This window comes from Simochromis diagramma, unplaced genomic scaffold (genome assembly GCF_900408965.1).
Source record: "Simochromis diagramma unplaced genomic scaffold, fSimDia1.1 OVJJ01000557.1, whole genome shotgun sequence".
Taxonomy (NCBI): domain Eukaryota; kingdom Metazoa; phylum Chordata; class Actinopteri; order Cichliformes; family Cichlidae; genus Simochromis; species Simochromis diagramma.
The window spans coordinates 2,738,014-2,749,701 of record NW_024387156.1 but is presented as its reverse complement, the minus strand read 5'-3'; the positions used below and the strand labels follow the sequence as shown (position 1 = coordinate 2,749,701).

General features: G+C 40.3%; 1 protein-coding gene across 1 annotated transcript in view; it reads right to left on the bottom strand.

Annotated features, from left to right (window-relative positions):
- Nucleotides 1-1,338, bottom strand: part of lrrc40 (leucine rich repeat containing 40) — a 10,157-nt gene extending 8,819 nt beyond the window's left edge. Inside the window, exon 1 of the mRNA XM_040048367.1 lies at nucleotides 1,121-1,338. Within this exon, the coding sequence (XP_039904301.1) occupies nucleotides 1,121-1,262 (142 nt within the window). The 5' untranslated portion in view covers nucleotides 1,263-1,338. The remainder of the gene's footprint in view (nucleotides 1-1,120) is intronic.
- Nucleotides 1,339-11,688: the final 10,350 nt, after the last annotated feature.

Below are 11,688 nucleotides of genomic sequence, written 5' to 3'. Positions count from 1 at the left end.
CTTGTGTGAATGGATGAATGAGGCAAGTTGTATAAGCATGAATAAAGGCCATTTACCATTCACCTGACACAACAAAGGCCAGTGTAATTTTTTTGTGGAAAGAGACCATTGCCATGAAGGTATGCACAACATGGTACTAGTCACAAAGTAACAAAGCCAATAAATTCCTGGACCCCAGGTTTCATCTTAACCTTTGCAACAGCAACAAGAACAATAAACTTTGTCCGGCTGGGCCTACTTTTCAGAAGGTCGCCACAGTGGATCTGCCTCCATCTCACTCAGCATCCTCTGCCATACCAACCCTCTACATATCTTCCTTTACTACATCTATAAAGCTCTTCCTTCTGCTTGGCAGCTCCATCTTCATCATCATTCATCAAATATATACACACACTATTCCTTCTCTGCACATGTCCAAACCATTTCAGCCTTATCTGTCTGACTTTGTTAGCTAACTTTTTTTTTTATTTTTATTTTTATTTTAAAATTGCTGTTGCTTTCCTAACAGGTCAAAGTGTTGTGACCGTTCTCCTCTGATCTCTGGCATCAACAAAGCATTTTCCCCCAGATAACTGCTGCTCACCAGACATTTCTCTTTGTCAGACTATGCTCTGTAATCCCCAGTGATGGTTGTGCAGGAAAATCCCAGCAGATCAGCAGTGTCTGAAATACTCACCAGCCAGACTGGCACCAACAATCCTCCCACTTTTAAAGTCATTTAGATCCCCTTTCTTCCCCATTCTCATACTCTATTTATACTCAGGTCGTCTTAACCCTGTCTACATGAATAAATGGGTTGCTGCCATGTGGCCGGTTGATTACATGTTTACATTAACAAGCAGTGTACATTAAGCAGAGAGACTTACACTGGCGTAAAATATACTTTTTGGAAACAGGCAGGATCATGTGTCAGTGTTCAAACATCAGCAATATGGGAATATCAAGGTTCAGTTTGTTCAGTCAAAATATATACTGAAAGAAGTCCAGCGAGGAAGAAAACGTGTAGTCATATTATTATTATTATTATTATTATATATTAGGTTACTTTTTTTTTTTTATTAAATCAATGGCAGATCTGGTCTTTTAGTGGTGCTGTATGTGTGAGCTAACATAAAATTACCTTCTTTCAGTCCTCGGCCGGACAGGTTGAGCTGCCCGCTCTTCCGGGCCGCCTTCAGCAGGCCGTACGGAACAGTCGGCTCTGCCGTTTGCACCTTAAAGCCCGCCAGAGAATCCTTACACCCCCCTTTGAATCGAGACATGGTGAAATAAACCCGCGTTGAACTCAGCTGATGTTTAACCTCAGCACCTCACCCACTCACAGTCTTCCGCCAAAACTAAAAGCGTTTCCGTTTACGATCCTTCAGAATAAAGGTCTTTTATTCACACTTTGTCTTCTAATCAATCGATTTATGTGGCATAAGAAAGAAAATATCCTTTAAACACGAACAAGTGATCTTTAAAACTTAAAAATCTACGAATCAAACTCTGGCTTGATGTGGTCTTGGAAGTATTTCGCACACTCAGGTTACACACGCTGTCATATCAAAGAGTTCAACAGGGGGCGCTAAATGTTCAGGAGTTCAGCTCCAGCTGCAGTTATATTGCATCAAAGCCTCAGTGACAGACACACAGGGATCGTGAGCTTACATACTCGTGGACACAGATGTCTGATGGATACTAGCCAGCTAGATTTCAATAGAAAGGCTTAAAAATTATGATTATTATATTGATTATGACATAGCATTTAAGGTTACCACAGTAAAAAGGTCCTGAGTAGTGATTAGTAGTGATTAGTGTTTGGCCACTTAAAATATCTTTATAGGACTATTGTTATACTTGTTGCCATTTCTGCTGCTTTCTTGGCCAGGTCTCTCTTCAAAAAGACATTTTTAATGTCAACAAGACTTTTTAACTGGACAAATAAGCAATATATACAAGTCACTTTGCCAAAAAAACTGATTACAGCTTCTACCTCGTGGCAGAAATGTTGTTTGTGACTTGATGTCATTCATGAGGGATGGATTTGACATATGTTTCACATATTAAAGACAACAAATTACTTTCAGCAGTTTAAATACTGGAAATCACTTTTTGGCAGACCATCGCTTTTTGGCACAAACAATCTGAAAACCATAAGAGCACCAGTGATACCCCACTTCAGAGCAGTATTTCGAAACATCTGTGCTTTGGGAGCTCGACACAGTGAGGAAACGTCAGCATCAAAACCCCCATCCCTGGTCTCGGGTTCAAATCCACCATGATCTGATTTTTCTGTGTGGAGTTTGCATGTTCTCACCGTGGGTCTCTCCAGCGTGGGTTTTCTCTGGAGCTTCCTCCCGAGGTAATTAGAGTTAGGTTAGATTAATGACTCTAAATTGCCGGCAGCTGTGCTACAGTTTGTACTTTGCCTCTCATCACATAGCAGCTGGGATAAGCTCTGAGACTCTAAGATAGATGTACACACGGTGTATGCATCCATCCACAAAGGAAATATCCTAATAAAAATTCACTAATGTTTTTGAATGATCGAATCAGACATTAGATTGAAAACAGAGAGCCCAAAGATTATTCATGAGTTCAAATCTAATTTCTTCGAGTTCATGTTAAATCTACCATCAGGACACAGACATGTCGGCATACTGAAGATTTTCTCAGCAACTTTAATGTTGAGCAAAGCAATTCTCAGTAGGCAACTTCCATAAAAATGGCACACCTTTTTTTCTTGTCCTCTGCTTTCCTTTGCTTACCTAACTCCTACTTGTTTCATTCTCTTAAATAGCCTACCCAGATTATTATGTTAGTGCAGAAAGAAGCGCTTTTGTTTGTTTGTTTTTTTGCCCAGAATGCCACTTGGATAATCTAGGCTCAGCAATCAAGTTAAACTGCTGCTGTTAAAGCTATAAAATATTTCAGTATATTCAGATTCTTTGTAATGGCCCTGTGATTTTTACTCAGCAGTGCTCGCCTAATTAACTATTGCCCCTTATGAGGCCGCTGTAGATGAACCACGCGAAAATGCTGAAATGTAAGAGCACAATAACTTTCTGTGATATTATCTGTGTGGACTGTGAACTTTGACCCCAGTTAGTGTTAGGTGCATGTGTTTTCTCAGAAAGTCAGGTGAGCTGGAGTCCCATTTCTAGTGAGCCGTTGGATCGACTTGGTCTGAATTCACAATGAAAATATTTTTGTCATGCGTGCTGCTGTGTGCCACCATCTGCTTAGCTGACAGAGGTAAAACATGTCCCGCCTTCTGTTTGAATTCATATATAATTCTGTATTTCTTACTACAAACAAGTGTGGGTTATATCGTCTTGCTGTCTACACATATGTGCGTCGGTGTGTCTGATTTTCTTTTATCTGCTATACTGTTTACAGCTCAGACGTTAGGTCATTGTTTAGTTACTTGATTTATTTTAACCTGGTGTCCTTAAACGCTAAAATGCTTGTTCTTGTGAAACACTAATCTGTCTAACTATGGCACTTTGTGGTACCATAAAATGTGTTTTCTTTGTTACTCAACTTTGTTTCCATATTTTGTTCATTAATGATTGAAGATGTCACATATGGGACCCTTGTTGCAGTGTGATGTGAACCTGTAGGAACAATTATTCCTACAAACTGCTTCCACCAGGTTACATATAATTACCAGGTCTATCGAAATGAATAGAATGTAAACTCTGTCCTTCGGACTCGCTCCGTTTTTGATAAGGAGCAGTTCTGAGCCTAACGTCAAATTTAAAAAAATGATTATGTCATTAAAAACATACAAATTAATTTAAATTGGCTTTCACTTTATTTACAATTATGCATTGATATCACAAATGTCATTATAATTCTCTGCACACACTGAGGACTCATCTTCCTTTTACAGACAGAAGCACCCATACTTTAAACTATGATGTTAAACAATCAGTTTAAGCTTATGGTAGACCCAAGTTTAGAGTAAGCATTTAGGGTAAGGTTTACAGGAAATCTGTGCAAAGTGCAATATCATCTGGTGATTAGAACCCCCCCAATAATAATGCAAGTCTGTGTGTGTGCAGGTGTTCAAAATGGCATGAGAGCAGCAGAAGGATCCAAGCCAGTGTCCCTTCAGCCCTGGCTACTCGGCCTGACAGCTGTTGTCGGTTTCCTTCTCCTTGTCTTCATTATTCTGGTTATTCAAAGACTACTTAAGAAAAGGTTTGTTTTAGGGAAAAAAGAGGAAATATGAAATATATGAAATCTCATGTAGCAAAAATGAATGCAAGCATAGCTTACTTTATAAACAATAATAATAATAATAATAAGAATAATGGATTGCATCTATATAGTGCTTTTCGAGACCCTCAAAGCGCTTTACAATTCCACTATTCATTCACTCTCACGTTCACACACTGGTGGAGGCAACGGTGATGAGCGATGTCACAGCATATAAACCAAACCTCACAATAGTCAGTATTTTTAGGGTAGGGTTAGGGTTAAAGTTCATTTATTTCTAGGCAGAAGCACAGTGTGCTGCACGAGCACAAACTACCACAGTGATTGCATAGATAATGTATTAAACGATGTAAAAACTGAATTACCACAATACGAAACAGCAATAAAAAGTAAACACAAGAGTAAAAACAGTAAAACCTCTCTAGCAGGAAGAAGCTAGCCCCGTTGCCTAGAGCAAGGAGGCCAACGCCCACACACACACACACACACACACACACACACACACACACACACACACACACACACACACACACACACACACACACACACACACACACACACACACAGATCAAAGAGTGAAAAGGTAGAACCATTGCAGACACAGTGCAGGTGCATTTCTCTAGCGTCTAAAACCTTTACTGGGAAAAAGCTAGCAGGCACCTGATAAACAAACTTTGACTTGAAGAAGCAGCCGTACTTCATCCATGGCTGTTTGTTTTACACAACAACAAATCAATAGAAAATCTACTGAAATGAAAATAAAATATGCTGATGAACTGTAAACCTATATGTTTATGCCAGGAGCTCAAGCCCCCTGGGTGTGCTTTATTTCTAAGCTTTTGTAACATTATTTTTTAAATGAATTAAGTTGCTTAATGGCATGCACCTAACACTAATAGCCTTCCTGTACCTTCTTCCCAATTTTCTTTAATTAATTCCAACAACCTTCATGGCTTCCTGCCAAACAGCAGCTCAAAGGGAGAAAATCCTGCAGGGTCCTGCGGCACCTCATGCACAACCACAATAGTGGGTCTAGCCAGTGATGCCAATTGTGTTCATCCTTGTAAATGAACCTACGAGTCGTAGACTTTAAAGTCTTCTTCATATGCCCCACTAACCTGTCAGTGCACAAGTGATAGACGCTGGTCTGAACAGACTTTTAGCCCAATAATTCATAGTGTTCTCTTAAAGTGTGAGACAAGGTGCCGTGGTCCATCTGTATCTCTATTGGGATGCTGACTCAGGAGGTGAACTAAAACAGCATCTGTGCTACACTCCTTGCAAAAATGCTAAGCAGCAGCGCTGCTTTGAGACATCTCACTGCATAATCCACAAGAACTAAAACAAAGTGATATCCCTCTGAGCAGCACAGACATCACATGCCATTGCCCATCAGTTTGTTAAACCTAGTCCAATCTGGCACATCCTTTAATCAGAATTAAGGGACGCAGAGAGAAACAGGTTACTAGGATATGAACAGGGCAGCTCCTCTCCCTCAGGTGGTGATGGAGGGTCTCCTCTTTGGGGCAAGGAGCTGTGGTCTTGCCACCATTGGCTGAGGGCTCCCTGGTGGATCCTCTGAGCACGCCTGCGTCTTGTGGCCTGGGTCTGTAGCATTTCATCTTGTTGCTGATGCACTGCCTCAATCTCCTGATGCAGAGTGGGCAGCTCCTCAACCATCTTCACCTGGTACCTGGACTGCGTGTATGGGCTACGCTTATTTACAAAGGCTTTTTCAGGCCTCAGTAGCCGCCTTCATTTTGTCTCTGTCTCTCAATGCCAGCCCAGTGTTGTCCTCCCTCTGCCAGGCTCCAGCGTGCTACTGAAATAGGTAAGGCATGATTAGACCATCGTTGACAGCTGGGTCAGTCAGCCTCCCCTGGCAGTGCCCCTGAAACCACTGTACCACCTCTCCCCTGCAGCTAAGCCACAGACCACATCCTCCCTCCACAGCAACAATAGAAACTGTACTTCTGCATTACAATTACCAGTTAACTTGGTGGTGAAATTAATAACCTTGTTTTTCTTTAAAAATATCTAGCATTCACATCCATTAGACATAAATTTGGATGCACTTTCTTACATTATGAAGTCACTCACGGTATTCAAAGGTAGCTACAGGTAAAAGCGATTAAACAAATAACCTGTCTGATCATCACTGTCTTTTTTCTGCAGGGAGGATGGTTATGACGAGCCAGCAGGGGCGGATGGAGCTGAAATTCATCAAACCAGTCTGTAGCTGTTCATGACCAACTGAAGAGCACGATTCTGCTAAATCACACTCACTCACTTGTTTTTATTTAATAAAGTTATCATGGTCATATTTAGTGAATATTGCTATAAATCGAGTTTTTAAGTTGATGGTTGAGCAAATATCAGAAAATATCACCAAAGACAAAAAGCGTTTCTGCACTTTTTCTCGCAAAACATGTCTGTGAGCTAAATAAAGAGTTGCTGTATTTTCCAGCGAGAGGAAAAAAACATTCATGTGCAAAACTGACAGATGGAGAAAGATGTAAGAAAGACAGGAAACGGGAGGAAGGTGAGAGATTATTTGCAAAGCCAAGAACTGTTCTGGAAAACTGGAAATTTAAATCCTACATGTAGTGTCTTAATTCATTTTAGAGTTATTTTATATCAAATATTTGATCAATATAGAATCTGTTGCTGAATTATAAATTATGATAAACATTTTACAAAACAAATTAAGTTTTGATTTGTGTTGTATTTGCAACATCAGGCATTTATTTACATTTTGCTCTTTAAAAATAAATGTTGCAATTTACTTTGGGTTTTTTTCTTTGCAAATAAAATAAAACAAAATATGATATATTTAGTTTTAAAGGTTATGTTTACAATGATGCACTAGGTCTGGTTGGTTACTGGTTTATTGGTTAACCAGAGCTACTGGAGCTCACACCTGACGTACCAAATCCCACTGCTTCATATGTTAATCAAGAATAAATGAAAGAAGAAGAAGTGGTGTGATTATGTTTTTTTTTTCCAATATCCTGTCGTCTTTTTATTTTTTATGCATCCCTACATAAAGCTGTGCTTTGAAATAATTTGTATCCTTCATAAATGTATTTGAGCAAATATATGCATGTTGATCAAGAATCAAAAAATTTATGGAAACAAAACTTGTCTGTTAGTAAAACTTACACAGTATTTGGGAAGAAGAACCTCATACCAACAGTCAGATCTGGTGATTGTGTCATGGTTGTGGGTTGCTTTGCTGCTTCAGGACCCGGACGACTTGCTGTGAATAATGAAACCATGAATTCTGCTCTTTACCAGGAAATCCCGAAGGAGAATATCTGGGCTTCAGTTCATGCCCTGAAGCTTAAGAGCAAGACAATGATTCAAAATACACCAGCAAGTCAATCTCCAAAAGACTCCAACGTGACTAAATAAAAACATTTTGGCAAAGAATAGTGGTTCCGCATTTTTCCAAAATGATGTGAAAGACTCATGGCCAGTTAGCACAAATGCTTAATTACAGTTTTTGCTGCCAAAGGTGGCACAAAACATTATTAGATTTAGGGGCAGGTACTTTTTCACAGCACTGTATGTGTGTTAATGTCAATGTCAGCAACATACCCGACATCCCTAAATACAGCAATTTAAAAAAAAATAAATGGAAAAAACCCTCAACAACAAATAAAATAAGTCTCTTTCCAGCAATTATGCCACTGATATATAAACAAGCCTCATCCACAGAAAAACCCCCCCACTTTTGTACAGAAATGCGATTGCAGATGGACATACAAGTATATGTAGGAAGGTAAACTCAAAAAGTTACTGTAGAGAAGCTGAATCTGTTAAAGGTTGTTAACCAGTAACGTCAGCTACAAACCACAGCAGTGAGCTTCCTGTTCCTACTGCAAACTCAGTTATTCATGCAGCGCTGTCATCTATGCACATTATATGTCTCTAATCCATAAAGAACTATTTTTATTCACTAGATCAATCCATCCATCGACAGGACTCTGAAACGTCTCTTTTCTTTGAACCGCTCCCTCCTTATCACAATCACCATAGTGGAAAAAAAGTGGTAAGAGGGCACAATGGTGGCAGGAGTGGACCAGTGGGAGCTAAAAATGCTACAGATATAAATACATTTAACACATTTTGAGCTATGCTATTCAAAAGATAACCAAACAACATATTATTCCAAATTCAGTGTTGTGGATGCTGGCAGATCCCCCAGAGAGGAAGAGGAAGAGTTGTTTGAAAACCTTCAGGTATTGGCAAAATTGGGCCTCGAGGCCCGGTGTCCTGCTGGATCCATCACAGCTGATTCAAATGGCTAAATTACCTCCTCAACATGTCTTGAACTAATGAACTAATCATTTGATTCAGGTGTGTAGACCCAGAGTACTATTTAAAACCTGCAGGACACCGGCACTCGAGTCCTGGAGTTGGCCAAGCCTGATCTAGAGTAATGTTGTTTAAAGCAGCACTGGAAACATCCAGCAGGTGGTGCCAAAGCATTTAAGCCTTTTATAAGCTGTTAAATGGCTTCAGAGATCAAGAGCCCCATTGCCCTACATCTGTGTATCACGTACTGCTGCCCACTGTGCTTCACGAGCGCTGTTTTCCACTGTAGCTTGCTTAAGAGCTGGAATCACTGTCCCGAAGTGACTGTTTAATAGCAAATTTGTATTTACTTTAATAACTTAAGAAGTTCCCCGTGATAACATCTGGTATGTGTATAAATCCACCCATCATCTTCTATTCATCCAGTTCAGGGTTGGGGGGACAGGAGCCTATCCCAGCTGTCACAGGGCAAGAGGCTGGTTGACCTTGGGAAGTTGCTAGCCCGTTGCATGCGTGTCTTTGAGAAGAAGATAGATGGACATAACCTGGTAGACATGGGGAAAACAGACAAACTCCACAGAGAAAAGCCCCAGCCTGGATTTGAACCCAGAACCGTCCTGCTGAGTGCTAACCACCACACCAACATGCCACCCCACTGAATAAATAAATCAAAAACTGTCTGAACTTCACAAACTACAGTGCATGTGTATAGCCACTTCAGTTTCTGCTCAAATACAACCAAATATAAATCAAATATGTTTAATATATATCTATTAAATAAAATATATATCAATATGTTTGTTGTTTCTCTAGGCAGACGGCTGCCCCTCCCTAAACCTGGTCATGCTGAAGGTTCTTATAAAGTGTTTACTCACAGGACATCATCAGATTGTTGTTGGGGTGCTTTCTGTTTTAATTCAGTGTTCTTATATAAATGTATAAAGCACATTGAGATGAATGGTGCTGTGAATTGGAGCTATATAAATAAAACCAAATTGAACTGTGTATCCCAGCTATGCTGATTATATATAAGTATCGTGTTTAATGTGAATCATAAGATTACATTTTGTTGGACAACGATCATGAATGCAAGAAAGTAGAGCAGATTTTGAAGTCAAGAAAAGAGGCTTGTTCTGCTCTGTCATTCAGTAAGTGTGAGGTCTGTTCCGGGGTTTGGGTACTGGACTGTGTGTGTGTGTGTGTGTGTGTGTGCTTATTCTGACCTGTAATTTACTCCCTTTATGTCCTGTTGTTTTTGTGGACCAACAGTGCTGTGTTTATGCCTGATTTGCTGCATGTTTACACCTCTGAGGGAGGTTAATTGTCTAATTAAGTGAGGGGGTGGAACCTTAGAGATGATTGATTGAACTAGTAATTACAAGATTGTGTTTTAAATTTATGTGCATGTGTGTGGTGAGAGGTGGGCTGTTTCATACTGCTAAACCCTCAGTAAGTTTTCATCCTCTCTAGTATTTAAAGCAGTATTTAGGCATTTAAAGGGAAAAACTACTAAAAAGACCAGGGAAGAACAATAGTACCCTAAATAATAATGCCAGTTTAAGGCAAGCCTAAAACAGCAGTTTGACATTTGGTGGAGGAGTATTGACCTTCTCGTCAGTGGGCTGTGGTTGGCCTGATCTGGAGACCTCAAGCCCTCAGCTGTAAGGCTATAACTCTATGGGCTGACATAGACACTAAGTCAACCGCACTGTCACCACACCCTGAAAAACCACCCGTCCTCTAGACAAGGCAGCTCAGCAAAGGGCAGAGGTAGTACTGTAAATTGGTTAATTTACTTTAAAAGAAAATTGCAAAATCCCTGTGAAGGAAGTATGATTCGAAATGACATCTATCTATCTATCTATCTATCTATCTATCTATCTATCTATCTATCTAGCGAGACTGTGTGTGTGGTTGTAGGTGGGTGGGTGAGTGGCTGGGTACATTTAACCAAAACAGCAATTTTACTATTAGTTTTTTTTCTGCTAAAACTGGTCTGTAGAGTTGTTGCAGCCCCCAGGTCTCCAAAATGGTTAGACCCCGTGCTCCTGGGAAGCCAGAAGCATTCGGCTGAGGTACAATACCGAGCAGTTCAGTTTGGCTCATTTATTTTTAATTGACATAACATTAGTTCATCAACAGTCATCTCAAGATCAGCTATAAAGTAAGATAAAGAAAATGCCAATAACTAGACTAGACAAACTCTTATGAGGATGAAGTTCCTTTAACAGGAAGAAGACCTGTAAAGGGCTTTTCCACAATTGGTTGGACTTTGTGGACAGATAAAAAAGAAATGACAAATATAGAGACAAACAACTAGCAAGCGTGGCAACACAAAAGCACAGGGGAGAGCAGATCAAGACTATTAACACCTAAATGCACATAAATTCCTAAAGGGACAAAAATGCACGGGTGGTGAAAAGAGGGGAGTGGAGTAGGAAAACTAATAGTATGGTTTGAATGAACGCTTCAGAAACTGGCCCACGTACACTGGCCTTAGTGTGCTGGAGTCAAAGCTTCAAAGCCTGAGGGTCTGCTGACTCACCTGGTTACTTGGGTATTGGCCAAAGCTATGTCCATCTGACTCGATACACACGTCCTCTTTCTTATCAGGGGTGCAGCCCATCCCATCTATGATAGGGCGAGGGATGGGGTACACCCTGTGACGGGGCTAACACAGAGAGGCAGACAACCATTCACACTTATGGTTATTTAGAATCACCAGTTAACCTAACCTCACCAACTGCATGTCTTTGGACTGTGGGAGGAAACCAGAGAACCTGGATAGCCTACACAAACACGGGGAGAACGTGCAAACTCCACAGCAAGGTGGTGGAGTCGAACGCAAGACTTTTTTGCTGTGAGGCACCAGATTCTTCCCGTGGTCCTGACGTATAATTTTAACACGTTTTGTCATGCTGACAGAGGAGACTCAGAGCAGAATGGGCAGGTGTGAGTTTCCAGCACAACAATCATAACAGAAAACTCACATACTACAAAACAATAGAATCAGAGCAAATTTAGGAGCAATTATATAGTTGTGAATTCCCAAATATTTAGGGTATTAACAATCTCAATATTTGCAGTATTAGTATCCACTTTTTCTTAAGCTTCTCACAGTCACGTATCATCTTTTCTTCTCACCTTGAGTTTTATAATTTG